Source organism: Chaetomium tenue (assembly GCF_020726465.1).
Source record: "Chaetomium tenue strain MPI-SDFR-AT-0079 chromosome Unknown F5144scaffold_2, whole genome shotgun sequence".
NCBI classification, from domain to species: domain Eukaryota; kingdom Fungi; phylum Ascomycota; class Sordariomycetes; order Sordariales; family Chaetomiaceae; genus Chaetomium; species Chaetomium tenue.
In genome coordinates, this window is record NW_027117330.1 from 2,913,128 (window position 1) to 2,924,231 (window position 11,104).

Below are 11,104 nucleotides of genomic sequence, written 5' to 3' on the forward strand. Positions count from 1 at the left end.
CTGCAAAGTGCGCTTGAGGGTTCGTCTGTTTTCTTTTCTTTTCCTTCCGTCAGAGGGTACCGAGGTACCTCTAGCTTCAGGTATGACCCGGATTTACCCAATCTTTGACGGCAAGTTCATCCGCCGCACATTACCCAAGTTACTGTGTCGCATCTTCATGTCAACGGGAGGTTCCTAATGCGCCGAGTGGATGGCGATATCATATCGGTCGTCAGGCTGGATTGCCGGGCGCGAGTGGCGGGGCGGCCATTATCTAGTATGGAATACTTGTTCTGACCAGGTGCCCGGGCGCCGAACCTGTCCGTTTGTCTCCATTGCTGACGATGTCTGTGATAGCAGCTGCCTCAACCCCCCCTAACGATCCTGAGCGCCCTCCAATATCGAACCTAGCCCACGACGGGTTTTTCAGAACCCACGAACCCCCGCCACATCTTCGAACCTCTTCGGCCTTTACACACACTACTTGACATACACCTTCCAGGCCCCCGGCCAGACAAAATCCATCTTCATACCCCCGACCCGACCGACGCGCCCCTCGCAATCACCAAAACCCCAAACTACATCGCAAGCCCCCAGCCCGGATCCTCCGGCCTGGGTAACCCCCTTTTCCCTCCGAACGAAGCCGCTCCTTGCCACTACCCCACATCACGGTAGGGGCCTCGAACGGCGCTATGCCTCCCAGAGTACAACGGGCCGCCCCGGCACGCGCGTCGAGACCGAATGGGGGATGGAACGAACACACACACACACACACAAGAACGTCCTTTGCCGCGGTTGGCCTTTCTTGCGCTTGCGCTTGCGCGCCGGCGTGTAGATAGATGCACAGACAAAACCTACACACGAGTCGGCACGGGCGCTGTGCCGCGTCGGGATGTCGCCGGCTCGCAAAGCAGGCAGCGGGTTCGTAGCGGCCTGCCCTGTGGTTGATGGCGGCGATGGGTGGTGGAGCGGATACCAGCCACAGTGCCGGGGTAATTGCGGAGTGCGCTCCTGGGAAGCTAGACTCCGGGTGTCATGACTCAGGTAAGTCTCAGAGGTTGGGTAAGGGGGAACGATGGATTGATCAGTGACGGCATTGCGTGGGCATGTCAATCTGGTGGGTGGTACCCTTGGTGTTTAGTTACAAAGCCCCCCTTGCGGCAAACGAAAGTTTTCTCGTGGGCAAGTTCCCGCACTGCTGAGAAACAAGACTCAGCCTACCACAGCCGGACCGCCGCTGACTCTAAACTGTTCCTTAGTAAAAGATGAACGCCCGAACTTCAATGCTCTGCCTCGGGATTGCGGAACCCGCCGCGTCACCCAAGTCAAACGAACAGTGCGGGACAGCCAGGCTTTGACCCTTCTCAGAGTCAAAAGCGTTGAAGATGGTCACTTCGGACTCGAGCTGGTCGGGCACGTAGTACCACTTGTGGTCCGGGTTCCACCGGACCTGGAACACCTCATTGGCCACGGTGGGGAACACCTCATCGACGGTCATAAGGTCCTTCTCCCGGTTGACTGTTGTTGGGTCCAAGTATGCCATGGGGAAGTCGCGGCATGGGCCAGTCAGTGGCTTCCAGATGCTGAGGCCGTGCGTTAGCTAAAACATGCCTTGTTATGGCGTTGGAAAGACTGAGATGAGCTTACTTGATGACCTGATACCTCCGGCTTAGAATCTCATCCCGATCCTCACCAAAGTACTGCGGTAGTCGGGAAGCGAGTTCAGCCGTGGTGTAGTCTGTCGACGGTCAGAAACCATCCGGGCACCAATAAGAGGGTCTATGGCATGGCTATCTCTCACCGATGTGCGCTGACAGTGAGGGCTGATGGCTTTCCCCGTTATCCTCGCCTGGCTTTCTCACTGGGAAGGAAGGCGCTCGCTTGCGCAACATCCAGTCGAAGATGGTCATGTCTTTCGCCCCGAGGGCGGCACAGACGGACCGGTGAAGTTCTGGGAGATACACCTGCTCGACCCAGTCGTCATCGTCAAAGCATTCGGGCTTCATCCCGTTGCTATTGATGGGGGCTATCCCTATGCCACGCTCTTCGTAGGTGGCCCCAGAGGCTCGAAAGTTGTGGATCTTGATGCCGTGGACAGGCTTGATGGTGAAGTTGTTTTGGGGAAACCCATCGGGGGCCGCATAGTGCAAAATGTATGGCTTCTCACTGAGGTCCTGGCTTTCATCCCGCTGGACGTATCTGATGGTGGCTGTAATTGAGTCGGCCATTGTCACGTAGCCGTGAGGGAGGTTAGGGTTGTGTGGGCGATGGCAAGAGACAGCTTGGCCGGGGATGACAGAGGGAATCAGACGGTCAGGCTATGATAAACACCGCCAGAGGGAGTCTTGAGGGATTGGTGTTTTTGATAGGCGGATGACGTTGATGCTGTCAATCACCGGGCGTCCCCATTACGGATAGAACGGCTATACCCCACCGTTCCATCGAGGGGCTTGGGCGTTCAAGGGAGCGCCTCGTGTGGCATGCACTGAGCAGATTTGAGAGATATTGCTCCTGCAGAGGGGCATCGCGAGCTTTATTCCCTGTGGCTGATTGGTAGCACCTGCAGAAGCTCGATCGCGTAATGCACGAAACATGGTACGGATGTCGCGTGGTGTACAGCGCGACTTGGGCATCCTGTCGGCTTCCTCGTTCTGCGTTGAGATGCATTCATCCCTCTCCCTGCGCTTAATATAAGGCTTCGTGCTATGCTGAAGGAGGAAAAGATTGGCGAAATATTGCGCAAGATCGAGAAGGTTGAGGGCCTATCAAGCTACGCATTGATGAAGGTTGACCCGAGTTCCCTCTCCGAAGGAAACCCTAGTACCGAGCCGACGTCGGGTGTCAAACTTGGAGAAGCAGACATGATGCCTGCTAGAATTTATCTATAAGATGGCCGCTCCGTAACTCATTTTCATGGCTCACAACTCGCTTCATACCCCAGACCGAACAACAACTCCACAAGCAGTACCCAACTTTGAACCACCAACTCGAACAATATGCCCGGCACCAACCAGCCCTGGAAATCCGTGTGGCCCGCCGCCTCCGGCGTCGCAGACCAGGCGACCACCCTTCCGTCCAACCTCTCCGCCGAGGAGATGACCAACCAGCGCTCCTTCGGCAGCCACGCCTCCAACACCAAGGGCCGCATCGTCCACTTGAAGAAGTGAAGTAGTGGCGTAGGTTGCCTGTGAGTGTGCGCGGGGGGATTATAAAGCGAAGGGCCTCATCCACTGACGGAAGTTTAGAACCTAGAGTCACTTGACTGTTGGCAAGAAGTCGGAGCAGGGCTGCCGGCACCCGTCGGTCGGCGATGTGACGTAGCGTTCAAGGGGGTCGTTATTATTCGAATTGATGGTCCTGTAGTCCCCAATTCCATAGCTCAATTGAACTCATGTCAAGTGTCAAAACCGGCCGCCATAAAGTGGGATGCCGCGTAATATTGTTCAATGCCTATACCTTGTAATGGCAGAAGCTGTGCCTCATCTGCCGGAGTGACCTGGGATTTTGACTGGCAACTGGCCGAAGTCGACTTCATCGCAGGGGTTGTGGAAAACGGCGAGCGAATGACAGTGATCGGAACGTGGAAGGGTATTTTGCCTCCCAAAAACACGCATTGCCGCCTGCAGAGGGTTTTGGAGGTCGGTGATTGCCCTTGTCTCGATGAGGAGTGAGGAGAGCAGGACAGGGAGGTTGTTGGAAGCACAATGCCAAGAAGGCTTGTATTGCGGGGCACAAATCTGCCGCCACCCACCGCCAAAAATTTCGGGAAAGTTGCAATGGCCATTGCTCCCGCGGTCCATGGCCCAGCTCTAGTCCCACCGTCATCGAACACCAATTGAACCACAACCAGAGCACATCATGGCTGGCTCATCGATAAAAAAGCGCTCAATCAGCGACGGCCCTAAGAGCCGGGCGGCACGGCCGACCAAAAAGCAAAGGAAAATAGCGGCCTACCACAGCAGCTCTGAAGAAAGTGGGAGCGACGATGAGAATGCACCTGTTCCCGCCAACCTGCTCGACTCGGACGATGAGGACCTCGACAACATCGAGGTAGACGACGGCGCATCTTCAGCCGGCTCCGCATCCGACTCCGACTCACAATCCGAAGCCGAAACAGCACCAAAACCTAAACCATCAAAGAAACCCTTCGTCGCGCGAGACGCCCCCGCCTCCCCCAACTCCGCCAGCAGCAAAGAAGACCACTCATCCGACGACGGCGACCAAGATGAGTTCTCCGACGCCGCCAGCCACAGCGACGACGATTCGGAAACAGAATCACGGCGCGGTGGCAACGACACGCGGTCAAAACGCAACGACCCAGCCGCGTTCGCGACGTCCATCTCCAAGATGCTCGCGTCCAAGCTGCCGGCGTCGCGGCGGGCGGACCCGATCGTGGCGCGCAGCGCAGCAGCAGCAGAGCAGTCGCGGCAGGCGGTGGACGCGGCGCTCGAGGCCAAGGCGCGCAAGCGGCTGCGCGAGCAGAAGCGGCTGGCCATGGAGAAGGGCCGCGTGCGCGACGTGCTGGTCGCCAGCACCGCGCGCACCCTCAACGTCGCCACCGGCGAGATCGAGGAGGTCCCCGACGTCGCCCCCGGCGAGGCCGCCACCACGGGCGAGATCCTGGCCGCCGAGAAGCGGCTGCGCAAGGTCGCCCAGCGCGGTGTTGTCAAGCTGTTTAATGCTGTGCGCGCCGCGCAGGTCAAGGCCACTGAGGCGGAGAGGGCTGCCCGCAAGGAGGGGGTCGTCGGGGTGGATCGGAAGCAGGAGAAGGTCACCGAGATGAGTCGGAAGGGGTTTTTGGATCTGATCGCGAGTGGGGGTGGGGGGTTGAAGAAGGGCGGTTTGGAGGAGGCGTAGTAAAGGTGTCGGTGGTGGCATGGTTGGGCCGCGGGGTGTTCTTATTTTGTTTGGTTTCAACTGCTATTTTCAGAGCAGAGTCTTTGGTTGTCTATGTACGGCCCTTCCTCGTGGGAACACCTGCTATCGTACATGTACATACATTGTATCGGCCGAGATTGGCTTTTTTTTTAAAAAAAAAAACGTCCAGGATGCCACCGCGCCAGATTAAGGAGGATATCATCGTCGAACCAGCATCTCTGCCCGCCGTACTTTTGGTATCTTTTTGCGAACTTTCCAGTCCCATATGTATCGCGCACAACGCCAGTCGTAGAGAAGGAAATATCTCCGAATATCCGCGGCTTTATTTGAAATCACTCGACTGCAGATTCCTCGTCATGGACGGCAGCTTCACCCGCAACCCGTCCAGCTCGGGCTTCATGACGACCTGGCAGCCTAGCCGACTTGTCTCCTGCAGCCCAAACGCCAGGTCGAGCATGTCGTTCTCGTCATCGTCCGGCTCGGGCATCTTGTCGTAGTATTCCTGGTCCAACACGATAACGTGGCAGGTCGAGCAGGCACAGGACCCGCCGCATGCACCCTCCATCTCCAGATCGTTCGCTTGCGCGATATCGAGCAGGTTATCGCCCTTGGACACGGCAATCTTGTGCTCGACACCTTCCTTGTCGATGAACGTTACGTAGAGCCTAGGACGGTCAGCGGGGCAAAGGTTGGACTAGGGCAATTGGAAGCCCATACTCTTCACCGGGCTTGGGGGGCTCTACATGGCCATGCGAAACGGCGGCCGAGGCAGAAAACGGCCTTTCTTGCAACGGAGTCGGCCACGGCGACCGGCGCACTCGGACTGGGGTTGATCGGCTTGCGGCGGCCGGCAGGGGCACGGCGGCAGCTTTGGTGTAACATCGTATATGCCGCGCGGTAGGCCCGGCGGTGTGTCTCGGGGCGAGTCTCAGACTCCGAAGGGTTGGGGCAAACAATTTGGGCGTCGACATTGCGGCGGCGGCGTTTTCGGGCGGGGAGCAAGATCCTGGCGCGGAACGGGCGGAGGAAAGAGCAAGGGCGGAGCGAAAGAGCCCTGGATCTCTAAAAAGCGGGAGCGCAAAAAAAGCAAACAACTTCTTGCAACATCAGAACTGAAACAAGCAAACACACCGCTCCTCTACTCTGTGCTTCTTGAATTTCAGTGCCGAACCTATCGGCTTGCGAGCGATTTATCGTATAGCCGCCCCAAGGCGAATGCAAAGGAGGTACTGTGAGATGACTGGAATCTCGGTCGAAGAGCATGCGAACTCCGATACCTCCGTATAAGAAACTTTGGCGGGCACTTGGGCTTTTCTCCCCGCTTACCGTTATCTAAGCCCCGTTTATGCAATCTGTAGTGGGGTGCATGGGTGTTGTGAGTTCCGCCCGCAGCTTATCGCGCCAGAGCCCAGCCAAGCCCATTTATTTCACCTCGACCTCGTCATGCACATGCAGCTAGAAAATCGTCCCAAAATCCCACCCGCCCACCTAGCCCAACGACCTCGCCAAAACGACGAGCGGAACGATCAGAATCACTGCCGTTGTGTTGTGCTCCTGCGCACAGACAGAACATCATGGCAAACCATAATGACGGGGTTAATCCCCTAAGACCCTACTACCTCCCACCCTCGATCGGAGAACCGGCCGAGGTGCTCCCCACGCCGGGACCCCGAGCATTCACCCAAGCCAACTCGACGGGCAGATATGCGTCCAAGGCACGCGACATCTTTTCCGACATCGACTACAAAGACTATATTGCCGAGCCGTCTCCCTCTGTGGTGCAGACGGTCAAGGAAGTCTTGGATGAGCTGCTATGGAAGTACACATCGGTGCTCATGGCCCAACCTTTCGAGGTCGCCAAAACCATCATGCAGGTCCGAGCCCAAGACGATCTTGGTGGGTTAGAAGCCGCCGCAGAGGCAGCGGAGGAATCCAGGCAACGGCAGGCCAGCCAAAAGATACAGATGTATAACGAAGTATGAGCTTCCTCGGACCATACGGAAGATGGCAACCCGCTGACATCGCACCAGGGCACCCAATCCGATTCCGAGTCGGACGTCGACGAGTCGGCCTTCTTCACCTCCCACCGGCCACGCACACCATCCCCTGCACCCCGTTCGAGGCACGCACAACATTTGACCCCGCCATCACCACAGCCGCCCGCGAAGGCCCTAGCTGCCCACCAACTAGGCATTCGCACGCCGGACTCTGTATTAGAGGTCATCGCCCAACTCTGGCAGAAGGAGGGTGCATGGGGCGTGTGGAAAGGCTCAAATGCGACCTTTATCTACTCAGTCCTTCAATCCCTGCTCGAGAACTGGTCGCGCAGTCTCCTCAGCGCCCTCTTTAACGTCCCCGACCTGGGCGTCCGCCACGACATGGATCGGCTCGTTGACATTGCATCCCCTTACCCATGGGCCTCGCTGTGTGTCGCGGCCGCGGCCGCCGTCGTGACAGGCCTAATCCTCTCCCCTCTCGACCTCGTCCGCACGCGGTAAGCCAGCCCCACCTCGTCCCCCCAGACCCATGCCAAACCAACCCCACACTAAACAAACCCCGCAGGCTGGTCATAACCTCCACCGGCTCGCGGGCACGCCGCACGCTGTCCACGCTGCGCAGCCTGCCATCCTACCTCTGCCCGGCGCCGCTCCTGGTGCCGACGGTGCTGCATTCGCTGATCCACCCGCTGCTGACGCTGTCCACACCGCTGGTGCTGCGCACGCACTTCATGATCGACCGCGAGCTGGCGCCCACCACCTTCTCCATCGCCAAGTTCTGCTCCTCCACCGTCGCCCTGCTGCTCAAGCTGCCCCTGGAGACGGTGCTGCGCCGTGGCCAGGCCGCCGTGCTGCGCTCCGAGCCCTACCTACATGCCCTGGAGGCGCCCGCCGCGCCCACCACCAAGGGCAGCAAGCGCGCGGCCGAGGCGGAGACGGAGCTGGAGATGGAGACCGTCGTGCCCCTCGGCACCTTCCGCGGCTTCTTCGGCACCATGTACGCCATCGTGCACGAGGAGGGCTCGCACGCCCTACCCCCGCCGCCGTCGGCTGTTGCTACGGTCCAGAAGGGCAAGAAGGGAAAGACCGTGCCCCCGCCTGCCACGGTTGCGGAGACGGTGTACCGCCGTGGTCAGGGCCTGGATGGCCTGTGGAGGGGCTGGAAGGTCAGTTGGTGGGGATTGGTTGGGCTGTGGGCCGCCGGGGTGCTGGGCGGTGGCGGCGATGGCCAGTTCTAATCTCCTCTCACTTTTTACCTTATCCGCAGCATTCATGCAGCTGAGCTGGTGAGTGGTCACTGGGTGGTGGTGGTGAGAGAAAAAAAACCCGCTTGGATAGGTCCTGTCTGGCGCGGAACGAGATGATGATGTGGTTTGGGCGTTTTTTGATAGGTTGTGGCGTCTTTCTTTTCCTTTGCGCTTTTGACATGATTCCCCGCTCACGAATTGGTATGATATCCCGGGCCCGGGTTCAGGCTCGGTCTGTAGCTTTTGGTCGGGCGCGTGTGTGTAAAAATGTTGGTTGGGAGATAGAGAAATCCAGGGTTTGGTTACCTAACTTTGACGGTCAACCCCGGTGCATGTGTTGTGTTGTGTTGGGTGGACAGAGGGTGAGCCTTGATTGAGGTTGGGCAGCATTAGGTGAGTGCGAGACAGACGGCGATTTGGAGCAGAACTCCTCAACCACCAACCACAGGGAAGGACAACAACAGACAACACATCACGCCAACACAATCGAGAGCAACATTAGGCAGCGAGATAGCTATTATCACGGAACTGAACAAGTTCCCAAAACTATATACATCGAAACCGGCGCATTCGCCCAACTCTTCGACAATACCCTACGTTCTACCATCATCATTCGTCACATCACAACATCATACACCCCCCCTCAACCATCCACACACCCCACCCCCTCCTTACACGCACTGCGCATACCAATTATTCAGCACCGAGCAGCTCGACCCCGCCGCGCAAGCCGTCGGGCCCGTCCACCCACTACCCCCACACTGTCCATACTTGGTCTGGGTGCCTCCGGTCGGCGGGGGCGTGACCTGCGCCGAGGTGCTCGTGCGCAGCGCGGTGGTGGTGGTGACGCCCGGGTTGGCCGTGGTGGTGGTGGTGGCGGTAGGCTGCGGGTTCGAGCCGCCGCCGCCGGGGAGGGTAGCCGACGCCGTCGCCGTGGCGACGGACTTGCTCTGCGCGACGGAGCTGGCGGCGCCGGCGATCAGCGCGGGGCCCGGGACGGGGTAGTTGGGCGAGGCGACGTAGGGGTTGAAGAGGATACCCGCGTCCGAGGCGCGGTAGAGCGAGGTGCCGGCCACGCCGCTGGGGCTGTTGGTGCCGCTGCCGGTCACGCGTAGGTTGATGCACTGCGGGTAGGCCTGCGCGCCGTTGGGGCTGCTGGCGCCGTGCAGCGCGATGATCTCGTGCCGGAGGACGTAGTTGCCGGCTTTGAGGTCCGCGGGGATCTGGACGAGCCAGCTGTTGCCGTTGGCGCGGAGGGTGTCGGCGGCCCAGCGGCGGGCGGTCGTGTCGTAGCCGGCGCCGTCGATCTTGAAGAAGCGGAGGGAGGCCTTGTCGATGGTTTCGCAGTCGCCGTTGCAGGCCGCGAGGTAGTCGATGACGGGGCCGACGTGGGATTCGGGCCACTCCGGGTCCCAGACGATGCTGATCTTATCGCCGGCTGCGACGGTGGCGTGGCCGCCGCCGGGGGAGCCGCTCTTGTGGCAGATGATGTCGGAGGTGCCGAAGTTGTTGGGCTCGATGAAGCCGTTGTCTTGCTGGGCGGCCTTCCACCCGATCACCGTCGGCGGGTTGGGCTGGTACCAGTGTGTCGTGGGGTCGTAGTTCTGGTAGTATACCCCATTGACGATGATGTGGCTGACATGCCCGTGGGCGGCGACGAGAGCCGCGCCCGTCAGCGTAGCGAGGAGAGCGGATGCCTTGGACATATTGACAGCGTTCTAGGGGCTGGCAAAGAGGTAGTAGACAAAGAGGGTGGGGTCCTGGGATGATCCTTGGGATGCGGGAGGCTGATCGACACTGAGGATCGACAGGAACAAACCTGGGATTTACAACTCTTTTATACCTTGATCCAACGACACCTTCACTCCCCCAGATCATGCATGGCCCGGTTTCCCTTCAACCTTGGTCATGGCTACAGTCCGAGCACCGAGCCATCATCCGGAGAAGCGGAGCAGTGGAGGCCCAACAAAATCACAGGAACGTCCGTCCGCCTGGGCATGCAGAAAGAAGTACGAAGAATCAGGCTCGTGCTCAACATTGAGGTGAAGGGTGTGGAATCTCGGGCAGGTGAGCTCGCTGCCGAGTGTTCCGAATGGACCATGGTGCCATCTGGGGAAGGACACCAAGGCCAGGAGTGGTAACGTGTGGTGGCGGCGATGACCTGGATCGAGGAGAACGGGTCTTTGCGCCGTCTTGGGTCCTTCTCCTGAAGTCTGGGATGGCAATCTCGTTGGGCCGGATTTGGAAGTCCTCGAATGGGAGCGACGATATGAGTGGCCGCCACACGAAGCCATCGGCAAAGCCATTCCATTTCGGGCAATGCGGGAGGCTGCTTCCGAAGCGGCGCAGGTTCCCGTCGAGGTGGTTGTGGGGAAATGCAACGACATGTTTCACTGACCACCGTCGAAGGGGATCGAAGGTGCACCGCTTTGACGGATGAATTCAGGCAAAATTCCACGAACGTGGTGCAGCCATCGTAGCAAGAATCTTTGTCCACTGACGACGATCCGGGTACCAAGTACCGGGATGCAGCAATATCGACAAACGGTCGCTTATTTTGCAATACCGACGTGCAGCGGCTCGGTAGTGATCGAGATGTACAAGGTCGGTTGTGGGCCGGTTAGTGTGGGAATTCTTGGAGAAAATGATGCTGCAATGCAGGAGCAGGAAATCATCAAAACTTGAACGACATATACAAAATAAGACCAAGGTACTGCGGAAGCAAGTGCCAAAAATCCAAAACGGCTGCCAGCCCTCCCCATACACTTCCAAAAGGGGAAAGAGTCACCGTTCTGGCACCTACCAAGAGTCTTAGCCAACCGTGAGCCTCTTGGTTTTCGACGATTTGTGCGGGGAACTAAACCTCGTCGATAGATAGTGCGAGGCTTAACGTGTAGCTCGCGGAAACCCGGGACGGCCTCCAGCAGTCGCACAAGGGTGCTGACAAACAAACTGGTCAGGAATCAGGAACCAGGAAGAAGGTAACTCCTCCAAACAGCATCC

The 11,104-nt window shown here is 58.7% G+C and overlaps 6 protein-coding genes across 6 annotated transcripts; 3 read left to right on the top strand and 3 right to left on the bottom strand.

The window, feature by feature from the left end:
• Positions 1 to 1,034: 1,034 nt before the first annotated feature.
• Positions 1,035 to 2,406, bottom strand: F5144DRAFT_562504 (uncharacterized protein). Its single transcript, XM_066788326.1, has 3 exons — positions 1,781 to 2,406; positions 1,627 to 1,717; positions 1,035 to 1,562 (listed from the first exon to the last, which is right to left on the bottom strand). The coding sequence occupies exons 1-3, from the start codon at positions 2,205 to 2,207 to the stop codon at positions 1,235 to 1,237; spliced, it is 846 nt and encodes a 281-aa protein (XP_066646645.1). The 5' UTR covers positions 2,208 to 2,406; the 3' UTR covers positions 1,035 to 1,234.
• A 509-nt stretch (positions 2,407 to 2,915) lies between these two features.
• F5144DRAFT_562511 (uncharacterized protein) lies at positions 2,916 to 3,159 on the top strand. The gene has a single exon (XM_066788327.1). The coding sequence runs from the start codon at positions 2,976 to 2,978 to the stop codon at positions 3,144 to 3,146; it is 171 nt and encodes a 56-aa protein (XP_066646646.1). The 5' UTR covers positions 2,916 to 2,975; the 3' UTR covers positions 3,147 to 3,159.
• A 323-nt stretch (positions 3,160 to 3,482) lies between these two features.
• On the top strand, positions 3,483 to 5,007 carry F5144DRAFT_121823 (Rrp15p-domain-containing protein). The gene has a single exon (XM_066782218.1). It carries the CDS (start codon positions 3,838 to 3,840, stop codon positions 4,834 to 4,836), a length of 999 nt encoding a protein of 332 aa, XP_066646647.1. The 5' UTR covers positions 3,483 to 3,837; the 3' UTR covers positions 4,837 to 5,007.
• A 172-nt stretch (positions 5,008 to 5,179) lies between these two features.
• On the bottom strand, positions 5,180 to 5,828 carry F5144DRAFT_590466 (2Fe-2S ferredoxin-type domain-containing protein; the record flags this gene model as incomplete). Its single annotated transcript, XM_066790158.1, has 2 exons — positions 5,180 to 5,522; positions 5,575 to 5,828. 2 exons carry the CDS (start codon positions 5,826 to 5,828, stop codon positions 5,180 to 5,182), a joined length of 597 nt encoding a protein of 198 aa, XP_066646648.1.
• Positions 5,829 to 6,187: 359 nt separating this feature from the next.
• F5144DRAFT_121971 (mitochondrial carrier domain-containing protein) lies at positions 6,188 to 8,102 on the top strand. Its single transcript, XM_066782219.1, has 3 exons — positions 6,188 to 6,833; positions 6,888 to 7,351; positions 7,420 to 8,102. The coding sequence occupies exons 1-3, from the start codon at positions 6,432 to 6,434 to the stop codon at positions 8,090 to 8,092; spliced, it is 1,539 nt and encodes a 512-aa protein (XP_066646649.1). The 5' UTR covers positions 6,188 to 6,431; the 3' UTR covers positions 8,093 to 8,102.
• A 670-nt stretch (positions 8,103 to 8,772) lies between these two features.
• On the bottom strand, positions 8,773 to 9,807 carry F5144DRAFT_599755 (glycosyl hydrolase family 61-domain-containing protein; the record flags this gene model as incomplete). Its single annotated transcript, XM_066791031.1, has 1 exon — positions 8,773 to 9,807. One exon carries the CDS (start codon positions 9,805 to 9,807, stop codon positions 8,773 to 8,775), a length of 1,035 nt encoding a protein of 344 aa, XP_066646650.1.
• Positions 9,808 to 11,104: the final 1,297 nt, after the last annotated feature.

Bases quoted from the DNA above. Each gene is read 5' to 3' on its own strand.
- F5144DRAFT_562504 (XM_066788326.1), bottom strand. From the start codon at position 2,207: ATGGCCGACTCAATTACAGCCACCATCAGATACGTCCAGCGGGATGAA. The intron at 1,718-1,780 runs GTGAGAGATAGC...GACCGTCGACAG, and splicing joins CTCACTGTCAGCGCACATCG to ACTACACCACGGCTGAACTC. The intron at 1,563-1,626 runs GTAAGCTCATCT...GCACGGCCTCAG, and splicing joins CGGAGGTATCAGGTCATCAA to CATCTGGAAGCCACTGACTG.
- F5144DRAFT_562511 (XM_066788327.1), top strand. From the start codon at position 2,976: ATGCCCGGCACCAACCAGCCCTGGAAATCCGTGTGGCCCGCCGCCTCC.
- F5144DRAFT_121823 (XM_066782218.1), top strand. From the start codon at position 3,838: ATGGCTGGCTCATCGATAAAAAAGCGCTCAATCAGCGACGGCCCTAAG.
- F5144DRAFT_121971 (XM_066782219.1), top strand. From the start codon at position 6,432: ATGGCAAACCATAATGACGGGGTTAATCCCCTAAGACCCTACTACCTC. The intron at 6,834-6,887 runs GTATGAGCTTCC...ACATCGCACCAG, and splicing joins AGATACAGATGTATAACGAA to GGCACCCAATCCGATTCCGA. The intron at 7,352-7,419 runs GTAAGCCAGCCC...CAAACCCCGCAG, and splicing joins CTCGACCTCGTCCGCACGCG to GCTGGTCATAACCTCCACCG.